The sequence below is a fragment of the Nyctereutes procyonoides genome, unplaced genomic scaffold (assembly GCF_905146905.1).
Source record: "Nyctereutes procyonoides isolate TBG_1078 unplaced genomic scaffold, NYPRO_anot_genome, whole genome shotgun sequence".
Taxonomy (NCBI): Eukaryota; Metazoa; Chordata; class Mammalia; order Carnivora; family Canidae; genus Nyctereutes; species Nyctereutes procyonoides.
In genome coordinates, this window is record NW_026575135.1 from 67,856,070 (window position 1) to 67,876,954 (window position 20,885).

Consider the following 20,885-nt stretch of genomic DNA (forward strand, 5'->3'; position numbering starts at 1 on the left):
TTTGCCACTATCACCATCAAAAGTAACCACTACCTTGCTTTCTAACACTACAAGTATGTTCTGCCCATTTTTCAACTATGTTAAATGAGATCATACAATATGTAACCTTTTGTGAGTCTCATCTTTTATTCATCATTATTTTTGTGACATTTTGTGTCATTTATTATACAATAAAAAAGCTGATTTATTCTCATTTACAGCAATGCTATTGCATGAATATATCACAGTGTATTTACCCATGTTCCTGATGACACAAGTCTGGGTGGTTTCCATTACCCTGCCATTACAATTAGCACTCTAAGAATATTTGCATACATGTCTATTACTGAATGTGTATGCACACATACCTAATGAATGTATGCACAGAGAAGTGTAGGGTCACAGAGTAGCACATAGCTTGAATGAATAGCACAAAATGGATTTTCTCTCTCTTTTTAAAGATCTATTTATTTACCTTAGAGAGAAAGCAAATTGGGGGAGGAGCAGAGGGAGAGAATCCTAGAGCAGACTCCCAGCTGATCAGGGAGCCGGGCACAGGGCTCCATCCCATGACAATGAGATCACAACCCAAGCCAAAACCAAAGTCAAATGCCCAACTGACCAAGCCACCAGGCGCCCCTACCATATAGATTTTCAAAGCAATTATAAAACTTTATACTCCACAAACAGCAGTATATGGGCATTCCCATAATTATATATCCTTTTTAACACTTTATGCTGTCAATCTTCTCATTTAAATCATTCTTATGCATGTGTGGTGGTATGTCATTATAATATCAATTTAATTTTCCCTGATGGCTAAGACTCAGCATTGTTTCAAATTTATCAGCCATTGAGATAGCTTTCTTCAGGATGTCTGCTCAAGACTTCGGCTCATTTTTGTACTGGTCTTTTCTTTCCCATGTCTAGAAATTCCTCACATATTCTAGACACAGTCCTGTCATCTAGACATATTACAGATATCTTCTCCCATTCTGTCTGCCTTTTTATTCTCCTAATAATGTTCTTGGAAGTTTTAATTTTCAGTATTTTCCAATTAATATCATTTTTCTTTAGGATTAATCATTTTTTTAATGTCCAATTTAAGAAATCGTTGCCTACAGCAATGCTAGGAAGATATTTTTCCACAAGTAAACAAAAGCTTTACTGTTTTATTTTTCATGTTTGGACTGACTAGTGGAACTTATTTTTGTGTATGGGTAAGTTGGTCTTCAAATTAAAATCATTATTAGGGGCGCTTGGCTGGCTCAGTTGGTAGAGCATGCAACTCTTAATTTCAGGGTCATGAGTTCAAATCCCACGTGGGCATGGAGTCCACTTAAAATAAAAAAAAATTAAATTATTATGAGATTTTCTCATCAGAATAAAGTTTCTAGTATGCCTTTATTTTTCCATGCTTACTTTTTTCAAATCCACTGGTTTGATTATCCATATATTATAGCTACACATTCTTTGTTAACCATCAGAAGATGAGTATCTTGGTGAAAATGCTATCTAAATAGTTTCCCATCACTTATGTATATTTATAAAAAGATCAGTGGAACCCACTGAATCAATGTACAGACAATGCTGAGCAAAGCAATAAAGAATTTTCTTGGTAGCTTTAAGTGCACCACCAGTGAACCACAGAGTGGCAAAAAAATATGGGCTGCTAAAGAGAAAGTATGGTCTGTGGTGAGGAAACCAAAAAGATCTAGCTTCAAATTCCTACTCTGCTTACTACCTATGTGAGTTTGAGCATCACTTCTCCAAATCTCAGAACTATAAAATAGTGATACAACTACCTATCTTTCTAGATTATCTAGAAGATTTAGGTAAATAATTTATGGGTGCCTGGGTGGTTCAGTCGGTTAAGCACCTGCCTTTAGCTCAGATCATGATCTCAGAGGTCCGAGATCAAGCCCTGTGTTGGGCTCCCTGCTCAGCAGGGAGTCTGCTAGTTTCTCTGCGCCTCCCTGTTTGTGCTCACATGCTCTCTCTTTCTCTCTCAAATAAAAAAAAAATTAGATAAAGTGCCAAAAACACATCTAATAAAATGGAATCAGTATTGTTCATCTGGCTATTTAAAACATCCAAGGATTACAAAATAAAATAGAAAATTCTAATTCTGCTAATAAACACTGATATAAAAGCAAAGTAACTACCTGTTGAAGCTGCCAGGCCTTCATGATGTGCTCATTAATACAGAAAGGGGGGCACCTGGGTGGCTCAGTCAGTTAAGCGTCTGACTCTTGGTTTCAGATCAGGTCATGATCTCATGGGTCTTGGAATCATGCCCTGCAGGACTCTGTGCTCAGCAGAGAGTTGGCTTGAAAGATACTCCCCCAACTCTACCCCTCACCCAACTAATATGCATGTGCACATTCTCTATCTCAAATAAATAACTCAACCCAAACACACACACACACACACACACACACACACACACACACACACACACACACATATATAGGAATTAAAATGTTGCCTATATTTAAACTAGAACAGGGATCCCTGGGTGGCGCAGCGGTTTGGCGCCTGCCTTTGGCCCAGGGCGCAATCCTGGAGACCCAGGATCGAATCCCAAGTCGGGCTCCCAGTGCATGAAGCCTGCTTCTCCCTCTGCCTATGTCTCTGCCTCCCTCTCTCATTCTGTGTGACTATCATAAATAAATAAAAAAAAATTTTTTTAAATAAAAAAATAAACTAGAACAAAGCCACCTTTGAAAAAAGTAAATACTTTAAAAAAAGTGTCCTGCAGCAAAATATCATAAACACCATACATTTTCTAATTTAGGAAAATAATTCTTAAGATTAAGACATTCGGGCAGCCCCGGTGGCTCAGAGGTTTAGCACCACCTTCGGCCTGGGGCGTGATCCTGGAGTCCCAGGATCAAGTCCCACATCAGGCTCCCTGCAGGGAGCCTGCTTCTCCCTCTGCCTGTGTCTCTGCCTCTCTCTCTCTCTCTCTCTCTGTGTGTCTCTCATGAATGAATAAATAAAATCTTAAAAAAAAAAGACATTCAAATGCTAAGCTTGGTCTAAAAAAATAAAAAACTCTCTTCAAAAAACAATTCCACTGGGTGTCTGGCTGGTTCAGTCACATAGATGCGACTCTTGATCTCGGAGTCGTGAGTTCAAGCCTCACAATTGGTGTAGAGATTCCTCAAAAAATAGAAAATCTTAAAAAAAATAGTTTCCATTAGTTTTCTTTTGATTTAGCAAAAATTCTTAATCAGAAATCTAGAGCTTTGTGGGTAGATACACACACTGATGTGGTATATGGACATGGCCAAGGCAAAACTAATTATCTATAATTATCTATAAACTGAAGTAAAGAAATTAAGAAAAACAAATTAATGGGCCTTTGGGGTTCTAGCGAGAACAAATAATAAAGTTGCTATTACATCATATTTCACAAAGAGAAAGATAAAAATAGCAAAGTACTAAAAGTGACATGGTAAATAGCATTCTCTTATGTTTCAGTTTAAAAATGATATAAAGTTCAGGGGCACCTGGGTGGCTCAGTTGGTTAGGTGTTCAACTCCTGATTTCACTCAGGGCATGATCTCCAAGATCATGCCCTGAGATCCAATCCCACATTGGGCTCTGAGCTCAGCGAAGAGTCAGCTTAAGATTCTCCCTGTCACACTCTCTCTGCCTACCCCCCTACTCACAAGCATGCACACACTCTCTCTAAGATAAATAAAAATTTAAAAGAAAGATCTAAAGTTTAAAGTCAATTTCAATATAATAGTTATCTACTAAGTAGTAACTCACTAATCTCTGGCCTCCAGAAACGCAAAGGTTAATGGGAAAAAAATCTACTTAAGAAAATTATATTTTGAGATTTCCTTCATTTCAATGATTATCTAGTTTTCCAAAAAGAAATAAAGAGAGATATTCTGAAAAAAAAAAGCCACAACCACATATAGACAGTCTCCCTTCCCAGCACCCTTCTAACAACAAAACTTTCTTGTGTTTCCTTTATCTTTAATTACAGATCTATGCATCTGGGCCATAACAATAACAGTAATCTATAATGAGGCTGCTTGGTATTTAACAGTGCTGGGTACTTAAGAGCATAGGCTTTTGTAAGCATGTCTCTATTAAAATTTCAGCTTAGCCTCTATGAAATCTAGGGCAAATTATTTCATTCTAAGCCTCAGTTTCTTCATTTGGGCATAATAATAATGGTACCTATGCCATAGAGTAGTTTTAGTCATTAAATGAATAAATATAAAGGGCTTAGAACAATGTTTCTGCCAAAAATATATATGTTGACTAGTATTATATACCTATGGAGAAATAAAAATATGAACCAAGTAAAACAGATGCCACAAAATATCCTGAAGCAGTATCACTTATATGGCAGACTCACCCCCCCACCCCTTTAGAGTTTCTATGTAAAAATATCATTTTTTTCCTGAGTTTGGGGATTTCTACTAAATTTTAGGAGGAAATCTATAATGTTAAATGAAATACGTAAGCCTTAAACTGACATGTTTTAAGAAAGAAAAAGTCTTAAGCCCCAAAATAGAAAGCATAAATTTAAAAACACTAATAATATACCAGGAGATCTAAAAAAAATTGTTTTTAGTCAGCAGTAAGATGTTCTAGAGAGATACTGATTTAACTCAAGCCAAGAATCAAAAAATATCACTAAAGATGTACCAGAAGAGCTAGGGAAGGCAGACTAAACTTAAAATCAGATCAACTGCCTTTGAGGAGCAGTGATGAATGTAGCATAGGTATGCTCTCCAATATGTACTGTTGAATGTAGTACTCACAATCTTTAAGGTATGGTGCTTAAGGTGTGTAAACAGCGCTCAACTCAGCATATGATTGGGTTCTGGACCAAATTTCCAACAAAATCTGTCCTGGGCACTAACGTGTCAATGATGACAATCTTAATAAAAACAGAGACATTTATTGTGCATTTACCGTGTACCAGGCACTTTACACATATTAAACCTTCAATTTCAGCATGAAGAAACTAAGAGTTGGATGAGAGAACAATCTGTCTTCTGTACTCATGTCAAATGATTCTGAAAGAGTTCACACATCAATGATTCTTTTTATGTAATTTATTTCTATTTTTTTTAGAAAAGGTTAATGATGATAATGCTAGAATCTATTGAATATATATTACTATGGCACTACCATTTCTCTGAGTGCTTTAAATATATTATTTTATTTAATCCTTCATGATAATCTCATAAGGCAGGTACTTTTATTATCAACACCTGCAAAAGGGTAATCAAAAGCAAAAAGTCAACTAACTGCTAACACAGTGAGATAGGAGAAAGTCTCATTGCAGAATCCAAATTCTTATTCACTAGGCATAATGCCTTCAACAACAGAAAATAGTACTTTATTTTTAAAATGGTTATTTAGAAAATTTGGAAAATATCGAATAATATAAACAAAAATTTTAACTTTCCATACTTCCAACACCCACATGAACACAATACTGACCAGGGCAGAGACTACTTGCACTATAGGATATTTAATTACATTGGGGCCTCTCCATTAAATGGACTTAGTATCATCTGTATGTTGGACTTAGAAGTCTAAGGAAGAACCAGGGTTTTGAATGCATAAGGCTACTAAATCAAATATTAATTTTGAAAACGAGAGTAACTTCTGAATTATTTGTGCACAAAAGCTACTTGTGAGATTTTTAAAAATGTGTAGATTAGAACAGTATCATCAAATATGATACAAGGATTTATCATGAAGTAGCAATATCAATACCTGCAAAGTGAATATTATATTTGCAGTTATTGGAAAATAGACTTCTCAAAGAAAGTAAGACAGGAAAAGAATTTCAAGAGTGCTGAATCAGTCTAACAGTGTCTGATTCAAATTGTAGAAATATTCTTTGGTTTCCCACATATATATAAGAAGTGAATCTTATTGGAAACAGAAATTTTTAATATTCTGGTAACAGTGTGGTGTCACAGGTAGAATTTTCCTAAAGTAATCCTGAGCATTCACTCAGAAGCACCTGGAAAATGAGCCAAGTGGGTCAGGGCTCCCTCTTTTGCCAGCAAGAGGAACTGCATCAGAACTCACCCTCCCATGTGACCAGGGGGTCTATTTCCCCCAACCCACCCTCCATGGGGGAGCTGGAGCTTCCCATGGTCCCCAAGTGCCAGTCCACTGGTCTTCCCAGATAATTATTAAAAATAACCAATATAGCCCAATTTTTAAGCAGTGTACTAACAAGGCTTTCAAACCTACTCTTATAACAAAAGAGAACAATGATGCAGGGTGGAAGGCAGTGAAAACTCCACTGGCACACCATTCTACATCCAGTAGCACCCACCTAGCATAATTTCCTATGCAGTTAAGGAAAGATCATGGGATCTTTCTTAAGAATTCTTGGCTTACAAGTTCCTCCGATTAGGTCAATTTCTTAGCAGATAACTCTATTAGCATATAAAATTCATCCTAAGCCATTACACAACACAGAGGATAAGAAAAGTAATAAATTCTCATAAAAATGAAGAAGCTAAAAGGCTTCTCTATCCAACTTAGTTTGCATACTAATGAAATATACTTTATACACCTTCCTTATAAAAACTGCTTTAAAGATAATGTCAGCTAAAAACCACTGACAGCTACATGTCAGTCATTCAGCCCTGAGTTTCATGTACACTATCTTTTTTAAAGCTTGCACCCACTCTGTGAGCTGGTATTATTACTATCATTTCCATTTTGCAGATGAGGAAAATGAGTGACAAAGATGTAAAAAAAACTTGCCCAAATTTACACAGCCAATACAAAGCAGAGACTGAATGGTTTTAATCATGACTAGCTTACTTTGATTCACTGATCTAACAATTCCATGAGGTTTATAGGCATCATAGTGAAAAAGGAATACTTTCTACAGGTGAAAAAATTTAAGGTCTATAAAGATTAAATGACATGCTTAATATTATACTAAATTAGCATTTGCAGCCAATAAGTAAAATAATTTCCTAACAGCCAGTTTATCATTCAGGATTATAGTAATAACAAATGCTATATGTGGAGCTCTAGTTTATATACACATGGCAATACCATGGTCAAACATCTTTTTAAACCTCAAGAGAAGTTCAGCTATTAGCTTTCCAGTTTTTCCTGACTTCAACTGAACAAGACTGCTACATGTGCTATAGAAAACTGTAACAGAATTTGGAATTATCCAGTGAATCTCTATGCCTCTCTTTATTATCAGCTTAGCATAATAAATTAATTGAGGACAATATGATTGCTTATAAATAACTCAAAAAACCAATGTTAATATTTAATGAACTTCTCATTCTCACTCTGTAAATATTTTAACACTTCCAATGAAGACATGCTGCAAACAGGAAGACTAAGAAAGCCATCTATCAATTCTGAAATGTGCTTACATGGCAGTCAATATCACACCAACATTGTACATCTCAGAAACAAAAAAGGATCACTTCTTTTCAAACTTACTTACAAAGAATTTTAAAAAGAAACAAAAGAAAACACAAGCTGATTACTCACTTGGGCGACAGTGTGGTACAAATCCCACATGGAATTTACTAATGATGCCTTCTCTCAGATTTCACATAAGATATAAAGTCACATCTGGGACAACATACGCATACCTTAGAAACACAAAACCTTTGCAAAAAATACATGCTTCCAATGATCATTTGAATGGTATCATTCCAACATTCAAAAAAGGTAAAACATGTTTATTAATTACATATTGATGTTTAAGTTTTCTAGATTCATTCTTTCAAGAATATGCAAGACCAAGAGGTTATCATCTAAACTCTCTTGCTTTATAATTTTCCATTTCAGTTTTTTACTTTCTATTTGCCTTCCTAAAAGCTAGAAGATGGACAAAGCAAGAAAATCAATTCTAAATAAGCTCTATTAGCTGTTTCATGAAACCAAAGCAGAAACAATGAGCTAGTCCCTTCCATCTTTGTTCACTCAACCACTATCTTTTGAGTGACTGACTCAGGCATGCTCAGTACTCCCTCTGAAGTATTTAATCATCTATGGTGATCGCAGGGGAAAGACAGCAACTACAGAACTTCCAACATGTTTGTGGTAGTGGTAGAATTAGTCCCTGTAAGGTAAACTACAGAACTTTTTTTTATGACATGATAGATCAACATGTGATAACTCAATGGGATCTTCTTATAAAAATAGTTCTAGCCTACATTAGTAATGGAAGATGACACAATTCTCCTGAAATCCTCTTTTCTGTGTCTTACCCAATATCAAGACTAATCATCAACATTTGGACAGCAGCGGCTAAAATATTTTACAAGACACAATACCTAATTTCCACATTCCACAAACACATGATAGAATTTACCTCAGATATAATGTAAGATATTTGTTCTTTGACAATCCCCCACATAATTCTCTTCTGAGGTCTAACAACTAAGCATGATAACCATTAAGATCAGCCACAGCATCAAAAAAATAATCAATGACGATGGCTTAAATCCCAGGATTCAAGCATAAAATACTGCCAATTCATCTCTAGAAAAATTCACATTTGTTTTAGTCTTTCTTAACTGTAATCTTTCTCTTCAACACAGACTGAATTTTAAACAGATTACTTTTCTTCTTTTCCTCTTGTAACATTAGTAGCTAGCTAAGAAAAATAAAGTGTTTTGGAATGTAATGTGTATGCCCACTACTCCCCTTCAGCTATGGATAATTCAGAGAGAAACAGAAAGCAGTTTCATATTTAAAAATCATTTTCTAAAAAATACAAAGCTTCTATGAAATAATGGTGTAATGAATTAACTACTACCTATATGAGATAAACCATGAAATGTGTTAATGAACAAATGTAAAAGGATGCAATATAGGGTTCTGATCAACCCTTAAATGTTACTAATCCATACTTAAGTAAAAGTCTGCTTCTTTTTCTTTATTAGAAAAGCCTCTGGGAAAACAAAACACAATAAAACTTAGCAGTGTTTCTGATATATATATACACCTATATATACATATATATTCTGATAAATATATATATATACATGCACACACATTCATACATACATATACATGCCAGATATATAAATATGCATATATATATATTTATCTTAAAGGTATCATTTTCTCATCACCAATTAAATGATGAAAAACATAGCAAGAATGTCTGCTATGATTACTTAATGGTTTCATGTAACTCAGATACCTACCTCTTCCTCAAAATCTAGTTTAAGAATTATGGATCAAGAATAATCTGGCATATTAAGAGCTCCATTTATCACTTTTTTCTTTTCATTATTAACAATATTTGATGCCAAAAGCCTTAATCTAGCCAATTTTACTGTTTCTATGCTTCGGTACTCAGAATTACTATCTAAGTTTTCTGTCTTAATTCCTCATTCTATTATACTAATTAGATCTCAAAGCATGCCCCCTTCGTGCTAAATTCAAAACCACGGAATTTGTTTGGTACAAAAACTTCCTTTTTATGTGCAGCTCTCTCCGATCTGCTACAATGTGCTACACCATACACCTATGTTTTTTGCTCTCCCTAGGGTCAAGGAAGGGAAAGAAAACAAGTTCAGAGGGTTCCCTCATGATAATCTTAACCCAACAGCAGTTATATTTGTAGCACTTATATTTATTTTGTCAGAGCTTAATTGTCAATTTTTATGGAAATATCAACAACAGAAAGCATACAAATCTCAAGTGTATACAGAGCTTCATGATTTTCACCAATATAACCAGTACTCAAATAAAAACAAAAAACAAAATATTACTAGCATGTATCCAACTATATTTTATTTTTCTGTCTAGCTCTCCTGCTTCTAATTGGCCTTTGGGTTTTGTTGTCAGTTATTTTACACAGAATGCTAAATATTAGGCACTAAATATATTCATTCAATAACTGTATGTTGGGGATCTACCATGTGCCTGGTGCTATTCTATGCCCTAGGGATAAACCAGTGAACAAAATAAGAAAAACCAAACCTGGCCCTCACTGAGCTTATACTCTTATAAGGGTAAATGACAACAAATAAGATAAACTAAGTCAAATATATAATGTGTTAGATGGTGATACTAAGGAAAAGAAATTTTAAAAAGCAAGAAAAGAGTTAGAAAATGTCAAAGAGGGACACCTGGGTGGCTCAGCCAGGTAAGTGTCTGCCTTCAGTTCAAGTCATGATCCCAGACTCCTGGGTTAAAACAGGAAGTCTGCCTCCCGGGTCAGTGGGGAGTCTGCTTCTCCCTCTTCCTCTGTCCCTCTCCTTCTCAAATAAATAAATAAAATCTTTTTAAAATTACAAAAAAAGAAAAAGAAAGGCAGTCAGTCAAAGAGAGGGAAAATTTTTAGAAAGGACCAAAGAAAACCAATTGAAAACTGACATCTGGGTCAAGACCTGAAAGAATGATGGAGCTAGGAAATAATGGGAATACCAAATAGAAGAACAATCTAGGCACAAAGATCAGCAAATATAAAGGCTCTGAGGTAGAAGCATGCCTGCTGTATTTCAGAAACAGCAAGCAGGCCACTGGTCTGGAGCAAAAGGGCAAGGAGTAGATGGAGCAAGATAAGTGGTAGGGTAGTAGGAGGGGGAGTGAGAGCTTGTGGGGCCTCATGGGTCATTTGTAAGGAATTTGGCTTTTACTCTGAGTGAGAAGCAAAGCCACTGAAGAATTCAGAATGTGAGATAGTATCTATTTCAACAGTATCACTGGATGTTTTACTAAGAAAAGATGAAAGGGAAAAGATAGTAGAAGCACAGAGAACAGTCAGGAAACTGTTCTAATAGTCCAGATGAGAGCTGATGGTGGCTTGGACCAGTGTGGTCAGAGCAGTGCAGAGAGCAGCATGTGGTCAGATCCTGTATCTCCTATAGTCTGGGCTGAAGAAGAGGAAGAAAGACTAAGAAACTGAAATGAAGCAACTGAAGAGGTCCACGAAAACCAGTACGCTGTCCTAGAAGCCCAGGGGAAAAGTATTTCAAAATGTAAATGTAAATAAAGGATCTTAAATAAAGCAGGACTGATGAGAACCTCTGGATTCAGCAACAGAGCTGAAAACCTGAATGGAATTTATTTAACAGCAAATGGGACAAGAAAAATTTGAGAGTGTGTACAGAAAACTTTTTAAAGGTATTTTGACATAAAAGGAGGGAAAGAAATGAGGCAGTGGCTTGAGAGGGAAGTCAAGACAGAACTTCTCTTAAGATGGCAGAACATATGACAGCTAGTAGGAATGAGCAGGAAGCGAAGGGGAAAAGGATACAGAAGAATAAGGGAGAAATGCTATAGCCATAAGAGAGTACATAAGTGGGTGAAGTTCTCTTCTGATGGCTTCAATTCTCTCAGTGAAGGAGGAAGCAAGACACTAGAAGTGTCAAAGGTTTGAGAATGGAGAACGTATCAGTTGTTTTGGAGTCTGGGAGGGTGATGGACCAGGGGAATAGGATTACTGGGTAGCATTAAGGACTCATCCAGATTAGACATCATAAATATGAGGTGAGACCTGTAGTATGGTTACATTTTTTTCTCTAAGTACATTTAGAAGTATGGGTACAAAGAAGGAGCTGAATGTATACAATTATACAATGTATGACTATCATGATTGATGGAATTTAGGCTGGGTAAAAAAAGTAGAGGACATTAGGAGGACGAGAGAGAGTGAAAAATGCTAGATTCGAAAGACTGAAGGTCCCAACAGACTCAAGGAATTAGTGGAGTAATAGAAATTGTATGATATGAGGGGGATCCCTGGGTGGCTCCGTAGTTTAGCACCGCCTTCAGCCCAGGGCATGATCCTGGAGTCCCGGGATCGAGTCCCATGTCGGGCTCCCTGCATGGAGCCTGCTTCTCCCTCTGCCTGTGTCTCTGTCTCTCTCTCTGTGTCTCTCATGAATAAATAAATAAAATCTTTTTTAAAAAAAGAAATTGTGATATGAGAAGATAAGACATGGTAGACAGAGGGGAAACTGTGCAATTGAGATTATAGAGTGATTGCAGTTTGGACAAAAACAAGGTCTAGAAATGAGCATCGAGGTGGGGGTAGAGGGCAAAGATTCAATGAAGAAGAACTCCAGTTCTGAAGACACCGGGGTACTGGAAGAATTATCCCCATGAATTCTGAATATTGAAATCACCAAGAATTTTTTTTTTTTTAATGATAGTCACAGAGAGATAGAGAGAGAGAGAGAGAGAGAGAGAGAGAGAGGCAGGCAGAGACACAGGCAGAGGGAGAAGCAGACTCCATGCACCGGGAGCCCAACGTGGGATTCGATCCCGGGTCTCCAGGATCGCGCCCTGGGCCGAAGGCAGGCGCTAAACCGCTGCGCCACCCAGGGATCCCCACCAAGAATTAGAAGATAATACTGGAGTGAATGCCAATGAACTACGACTAAAATCTGTTAGGAGACAATTCCCCATGAGTCTGCCATTTCTGCATATAACGAGAGCAGAGGTACAGACTGCCATCACTGCAGACTATCTTTGCAAGCAAGCTCATATAAGCAAACACTCCTGGAAAATAGAGTATCTCTCCAAAGCAAAGGGTAGGTTTATCTAAACCCATGGAAGATATGCTCTTCCTCCAGGACATGGACAGACATGATTAGTGTCCAATATAAAAGATTCCAGGTCCTCTCCTATAACTCAATACACTATGTGTACAGGTATCACCTGATCCTCTTAAAGTCACCCTTTGTTGACTTTGGAAATTGGGACTTGGGGAACCAGTTAGTAAGCAAATGCTGTTATTGTGTCTATTGCTTGCACTGTTCAGAATAAGTCCTTTGATTCCAGCCCAGAAGTCTTGAGTCTTCTCAGCATCCATGACACTCTGTAGTTAAATTGTTAGTTTGCAAGTAGGGTAAACCTCAGACCTTTGAAGGTTTTTGATAAAATCCTCAATGAATAGGAGGTGGGGATGTGAGACTGAAACAGGTGGGTAGAAGGTGGTATAGAAATAAAGTCTGGAGGCATTTTAAAAGAGAATGATCTGGAAAAAGCATTGAAAAGCAAAGAACATACCTCAAGGGACAGCAATATGAAGAAGGCAGGAGGACTGCTACTACTTGAGATGGTTACAGAAAGTGTCAGTAGGGAAGCAAGATTCAATTTAAAGCAAAAAAGTGCAGGCAATATTAACAAAGAGGTTGAAGATAAAGAGGAATTTGGTTATGACTGACCTTGAGTTCCAGGAGCATTATGAAAGATTTTTGTGAGGCAGGGAGGGATGGGTTTGGGAATCAGATCTGGATGTACACAGTAAAAGATCCACGACTCCTGGACTTGCATGACTCATAAGAACAGGAAAAAAATACATGATGAATTTAGCTGTGATTAGTCTTAATCAGATTAAATTTGCCAACGTGTTTCAGTATCCCTTATCCCTGTTTTACTCATCCACTATCTACTATTTCTTACCAAACAGAACATCATTTTAGAAAATTTATTTAACATACAAGTTCTAAAATATATAAATGCCAAAAGTGTTATTTAGATAGTGTTAACTTACTTGAATTAGATCTAAAATGCCAAGTTCACTTTCTGAAGAATCCACACAGAAGACAAAATATAATGTTGCATAATGTCTATAAATCAGTTTGTTGTCAGATCCTCCAATTAACCTAAATGACAAAACAAAAATTGGAATGTTATAGGAATAAAATGAAACAAATTTTCGTAAGCTCAAGCAAACTGACAATTTGTGTAAAACCTTTTTATAAGATGTTTGGGCATAGAATTTAAAGGTGTAGCATTCAAGTGAACTCAGAGATTTAGCAAATTAACATGGTTGTTTTCTTCAGAAATAACAAGTAAAAGGAGCTGGTCCTTAATTTTAGTTCATTCATTAATTAAACTATCTACTGAGTACCTATCATTTGCCAGGTACTGATAGTGGGTAAGGAAGAGTAAACAAATAAGAAAAAATGATCAGAGTAGAAGGCACTACACAGAGATTCAAAATAGGATGATGCCTAATGATGAATCTACTATCTAAGATGAATCCTTAAGAGTGACATTCAGGCTGAAAGCTAATGATAAGGAGTTAGCCATGAAAACATTTACAGAAGAGTATTTCATAAAAAGGTGACAACTAATAAAAAGGCCAGGTCATCAAGAACAGAATATATATGTTCAAGGAAGAGAGAGAGGGTGCATGGACAAGAAAAGATTACTAAACAAACAAAAGTAGGCAGGAATCAGGTCACAGGGCATTTTAAGTGCTTATTGGATTTAACTCCATGGGTCATAGTAAGTGATACAATTTAAGACTGATTACCAACAGGGGAGGGAAAAAACAATGACATTTCTTAAGTTTTAGAAAAATTTACCGCAAAAATCTCCTCCAAAAACAGTTTATTTTGCAATATAAATATAAAAGACTGAGATAATAAATACTCAACTTTTTCATCAAATATTTTTATTTACACTGACTGGAATTTCAGCATTTTAAAAATAATAATTTCGGACTCATTCCAAACATCTTGTATTTTTCTAGGTTAGCTATTTCATAGTTATATTTACAGTAATTAGTTCACCTTCTTAAAACATCCTTAACACATAATATAGAAAAATCAAGGCCAAATGTAATCAAAGCTAAGTGAAGACGCAAACAAGACACAGGAAAATAGCATCTATTTTTTAACTCAGTAAAAGTAACACTGAATTCACAGGTTCAGAGAAACAGCTTTCTGTCAAGTCTTCCTATAGCAAACGTGGGCAGGATCTTTGACGAGAATTAAAAGTTACTACTTTAAAAAAAAAAAGTTACTACTTTGCTAGACATATTTCTAGAAAAGATATTCAATTAAAAATACGTATATGCAATTTAAAGAATACCAGATGATTTTTGCAGACTATGAATGCAATTGTTCCTGGAAAGCCACAAAAAAGAGCACTAACAGCAGGATTCACTTCATCCTGAATCAGCAATTTAGTGATTATCTCAAACTTTTGTTTGGCTCTATTGTAAGAGAAGACCAAACTATTGAAAACTGTAAGTTTCAAAAAGACTATCAATGCCATTAAAAGAAAGCAGAGTTTTAATATATAACATGATAAGTACATACTTTGCCTTTAAAAATGTAATTTTATCTTTAAACTATTTTAGAAATCCTCTTACTTTAAATATCTCATATTACAGAGGGAAAAATTGAGGTATAAGAAGTTAAATGATCTGACCAAGAATACCAGTTTGTTAGTCACAAAACTAGGACTGAATCAGATGTGTAGCCTCATCTCTGATGCAATGTTTGCTTTCTACTCTACTCTTTTTAAGCTTGGAAAGTAATCATCACAAATTTAAGCCCTAATTTCTAGTTCCCACAATATCCTGGTTGGAAGAGCCAGGTTCTTGCATGACTACCACATACCACTGTGCTGGATGACAAGTTCCCTAAGAGAGATTAAAATATTAAGATATAGAAAAGTGATAATGGAAAAGGCAACTCAATTCTTGCACAAGTGTGATAGAAATAAAGTATAATTAAAATAAAAACACAAAGCAGGTATATCTGTTTCAACTATTAAATTGGGCAGTCTGGAGTTAATAGCAAAATTTATAAATTCTAAGTATGTATTTGCAAATTTAATTGCAGCATGATATAACCTTATAAGAAATGCAAGTAAACTTTCAACATGATAAACAGTAATTTATGGTCAAGTAAGAATGAATTTTCTATTATCCAAACTATTTTTCATAATATTTATCATATATATTAAAATACAGAAATGTGTAGGTCTCTCTGACTAATCTGTCATTTTTCATAATGGAGCTTAGCTAAAGTTTAGTTTTTGACTCGTCAATGAGGAAATATGTTATTAAGAAATTGATTATATAAACAAGAGTAGGAACACTTATAAAACTACTTGACAGCAAACTGTTTTCATAGAACTCTAATTTAAAAGTATTGCTTTATAATAGTTTAAATATAAATAATATAATTGGCAAGCTAATTATAACTAGTTTTTATTTATTCATTTTAAAAATAGAAAATTCTATTAGCTGAATTCTACCTATATACAGATTGCCTATATACATTTGTATATATATACATGCGCACAGATATGTATCAGAAAGCAAATTTCATTCTTATTTATAATAATAGAGAATGTAATCTAAATTTTTATGAACAGGGTCCATTTACCCCAAGCAATAACCTTTAGTCATGAAAAAGAAGAGGTTATTCTAAATGTGTTTATATGCAAAACTTTTTTAAAATATTACATGAAAGGGACACCTGGGTGGCTCAGCAGTTGAGGATCTGCTTTCGGCTCAGGGCGTGATCCCAGTCCAGGGATGGAGTTCCGTATCAGGTTCCTGTTCTCCCTCTGCCTATGTCTGTCTGTCTGTCTCTCTCTCTCTCTCTCTGTGTGTGTATCTCATGAATAAATAAATAAAATCTTTAAAAAAAAAAGATACTACATGAAAATGACCAACATGTAAACCAGCATTCCTAGTGTGATCCTGTAGGTAATTTTTTAAGGTTATACTTTTATATGTTAGTCAATGAAAAATTAATTTTCTAGAAGGATACACAAGAAAGTAAAAAGTCAGGAGAGGGAGACTGAGTTTATAATTAATTTTACACATCCCTGTAATGTTTGCATTTTTGCCATATGAACTCTATATAAAATGCTTCTGTAACATTTTTTTAAAAGGACTGTATATATTAAAAATTTCTTTAAGTTAGATTTATAGCTCACATAGATGATAATTAATCTAATTCAAATTCATCAAAATTAGGAATTTTTTACCATAACCAATTAAACAGTATATATTTTAATCATATAGTCAAAGATTTGAAATGTCCATGAAATGCTTTACTTACAATCCTCCTTCTAGGAAATTACAAACATTTTCATCTCTCTTAGATACCAAATGGAATGTCTCCCTGATGATTTGCTGCTGTGTATCTTCACTCTGAGAAAGAATAATTTATATATGTTAGAATTAAATTTCTAGGTTTAACAGTATTTTAAGAATTTTAAAAGTATAAGGCAGTAATATCTGTCAGGGAAATTAATCTAAGAAAGAGGTCCGTGAAGAGCTAACATATCACATCTCACAGAAACAAAACCCATCATTTTTTGTTGAAAAAACAAAAAGCAAAGCCAAAACTAAACCAACATTTTATAGCTTGCTACAACTAACATTTCTAAGTTTCCAAAACCAAAAAGAAAAATATTAGACAGATGAATAAAAGACACTAGTAAAAGGGACACTAGATATTAACTAGTCAAAGGCCATTGTTTTATAAATGAGTAAGCTGAAACAGAGAAGTAAAGTTATAAATAATTCATGTAGCTAATCCATATTTTATTGGATGGAAAATACAGGAAGTTTAGAGCTTCCAATTAAGTTTAAATGCAAACTAAGAAGAGTGTATCCATATTAGTTGTATAAACATAGCCTAAGACCAAAAATTGGCTCAATAAGTATTAAATTGGGACGCCTGGGTGGCTTAGCGGTTGAGTGTCTGCCTTTGGCTCAGGGCATGATCCCGGAGTCCTGGGATCGAGTTCTGCACTGGGCTCTCTGTAGGGAGCCTGCTTCTCCTCCCTCTTCCTATGTCTCTACCTCTCTCTCTGTGTCTCTCATGAATAAATAAAATCTTTTTTTTAAAAAAAGTATTAAATTCACCAAGCAATTCACATCCCAATAAAAAACATCGGCTCAAACACTGCAATAGAAAACTGGGTAAAATCACAAATAGAAATTTCATAGGAAAGGAAATATGATTATTCACAAACAAATGGAAAAGACCTGCAGACACCTAGGTGGCTCAATTGGTTAAGCGTCTGACTCTCAGTTTCAGCTCAAGTCATGATCTCAGGGTCATGAAATGGAGCCCCGCTTCTGTGCTGAGCCTCGAGCCTGCTTAAGATTCTCTCTCTCCCTCTCCCTCTGCCCCTCCTCCCCTAAAAAAAATGAAAAGATGTTAAACCTCATTGGTAATTAAGTGAAATACAAATTAAAGTAACAATGAAGTAACTGCACATGCATCACATTAGCAAAGTGTAAAAATCTGACAATATCAAACACAGATAAAGATGTGGAGCCAAAGAAACTCATCTCACCAAGTATGAGGATAAATGATATAATCATTTCGGTAAATGGTTTTATAATCCAGCATTCCCACTCCTATATACTATACTAAGTGACATGAAACCACGGTTTTTGAAGATTAAAAATAACAGAACATTGGCAATTACATACACATAATAAACTGTTAACCTGTGTACCAGAGACATGTAGAAGAATGTTCATCAAGGCACTGTAACAACAAAAAAACCTGAAATTGCTCAAAAGTCCACCAATCATAAAATGGATAAATTATGGTATATTCATACAATGAAATATCATAAGTAAAAATTAAAGAAGTAAATTACACCCATCAATATGAAGGAGTCTCAAAAACTTAATGTGAAAAAGAGATGGTATCTTAGCTCGGGCTATCCTAACAAAATACCATAGACTAGATGGCTTAACTACCAGAAATTTATGTTGTCATGATTCTGGAAGCTAGAGATTCAAGATCCCAAGTGTCAGCATTTAAAAAAAAATTAAAAATTAAAAATTAAGTGCCAGCATAGTTGGTCTCTGGTGAGTGCTCTCTTCTTGGCTTAAGGACAGTTTCTTCTCATAGTGTCCTCACATGGTAGGAAGAGAGAACAAGAACAAGCTCTCTGGTGTCTCTTAGAAGAGCACTAATATCATGAGGGCCCCACCCTCAGTAACTTCATCTACACCTAAGTATCTTCCAAAGCCCCAATACAAAACAAATACCATCAAATTGTGGGTTAGGCTTCAACATATGAATTTGGCAGGGGAGGGGGAGACACAACTCAGTCTATAGCAGAGGGAGAAAAGCAAGTAACAAAATGACATGTAATCATTCCACTAACATAAATTTCAAAAACATGCAAAAGTAATATATTAATGATATATATATATAAAATGAAAATAAAACATAGAAAATCCAGGGAATGATTAGCAATTTTCAAAGTACTGGCTTCATAAAGACCATATTCTCTAAGCACATTGCAATTAGGTAAAAAAAAAAAAAAAACAATAATTAAAAGGATGTTTTTTACCAGCTTGCATTCCCACCAACAGTGTAAGAGGGCTCCCCTTTCTTCACATCCTCACCAACATTTGTTGTTTGCTGACTTGTTAATTTTAACTATTCTAACTGGTAAAGAGTTGGTACAGCCACTTTAGAAAACAGTATGGAGGTTCCTCAAGAAGCTAAAAATAGAGCTACCTTATGGCCCAGCAATTGCACTACTAGGTGTTTACCCCAAAGATATAAATGTAGTAATTCAAAGGGGCACCTGCACCCCAATGTTTATAGCAGCTATGTCCACGATAGCCAAATTATGTAAAAAGCTGAAATGTCCATCAATGGTTGAATGGAAATGATGTGGTATACATATATGCAATGGAATACTACTCTCCCATCAGAAAGGATGAAATCTTACCATTTACATCCATATGGAGGGAACTGGAGGGTATTATGCTGAGTAAAAGAAATCAATCAGAGAAAGACAATTATCATATAGTTTCACTCATATGAGGAATATAAAAAACAGTGCATAGAATCATAGGGGAAGGGAAGGAAAAACAGAATGGGAAGATATCAGAGAGTGAAACAAACCATAAGAGACTCTTAACTATGGGAAAGAAACTGAGAGTTGCTGGAAGGGAGATGGGTGGGGAGATGGGGTGATGTGATGAGCACTGGCTGTTACATGCAACTGATGAATTACTGAATTCTATATCTGAAACTAAGTAAGTTCTATATGTTGGCTAATTGAATTTAAATAAAAAAATAATAAAACAATATTTTTTAAAAATCCCAAACAGGCATTTAAATTGGAAAGAAGTAAAACCACCTGTATTCACAGACGATATCTGTGGCAGATTGATCATATATCCAAAAAAGTCTAAAGAATCCATTAAAAAACTGTTAAAGCTAATAAACAAATCTACCAAAGTTCAAAATACAAAATTAACATTCAAAAATCTGCTGTATTGCTATACGCAACCAATGAACAATCCAAAAAGAGACTTAGTCACAAATGCTGCAGAAATTTAAGAGGTAATAAGTTAGTATGACAAACATAATAAGCCAGTAAGCTAAAAAAAATCTAAGAGGAAGTAGCAAAATTCCTTAAAAAAATTTTAATAAAATGGTTCTAAGGAGAAAGAGGAAAACTTTAATAATCCTATTACCATAAAGAGAATAAACAGTAATTTTAAATCTCTCTACCAAAAATAAATCAAGCCCTGATGGCTTTAACACTAAGTGTGACCAATGATTCAAGAAAGAGACCACTCCAATCTTACACAACTCTTCCAAAGCACATATAAAGAATTAACATTTTCAATTTATTTTATGAGGCCAATATTGACACAAAATCAGACAAGGAATATATGAGAAATGAACACTGCAGGCCAATCTCACCAAAAAACATAGATACAAAAATTAAAATAAAAAAATTAATATATCATGTCCCAAATGGGTTTATCCTAGTACTGTCAGGTTGATTCAATATTAGAAAACAGACTGATGTAATTTTAATTTTCTACATTAATAGATTTAAGGAGAAAAAAATAGATCATTTAAAAGATGCAGAAAAAAAGCATCTGATAAAATTAAACAACAATTCTTGAATAAAAAGAAAAAAAAAACTCTTGGTAAATTAAAGAGAACTTTCTCTAATTAAGACTACCCAAAAGAAAAAAAAAAAAAGACTACCCAAAAGACATCTTTTGTACACATATTCACAAACAAAATATGTAAACGGTTTCTTCTTTTTAAGATCAGAAACAAGATAGGTTAACTGTAATGGTTTTCCTATTCAATGCCATATCAGCTGTCATCAATACAAGAAAAACAAGAAAAAGAAATAAA

General features: G+C 34.9%; 1 protein-coding gene across 4 annotated transcripts in view; it reads right to left on the reverse strand.

Annotated features, from left to right (window-relative positions):
- The window catches only part of AP3S1 (adaptor related protein complex 3 subunit sigma 1), a 66,733-nt gene that overhangs the window by 24,586 nt on the left and 21,262 nt on the right, over positions 1–20,885 (reverse strand). For all 4 annotated transcript variants that reach the window (XM_055301465.1, XM_055301464.1, XM_055301467.1 and 1 more), the window contains exons 2-3: positions 16,797–16,888; positions 13,478–13,589 (exon numbers count right to left, since the gene is read on the reverse strand). In XM_055301465.1, the coding sequence (XP_055157440.1) occupies positions 13,478–13,589; positions 16,797–16,888 (204 nt within the window). The remainder of the gene's footprint in view (positions 1–13,477; positions 13,590–16,796; positions 16,889–20,885) is intronic.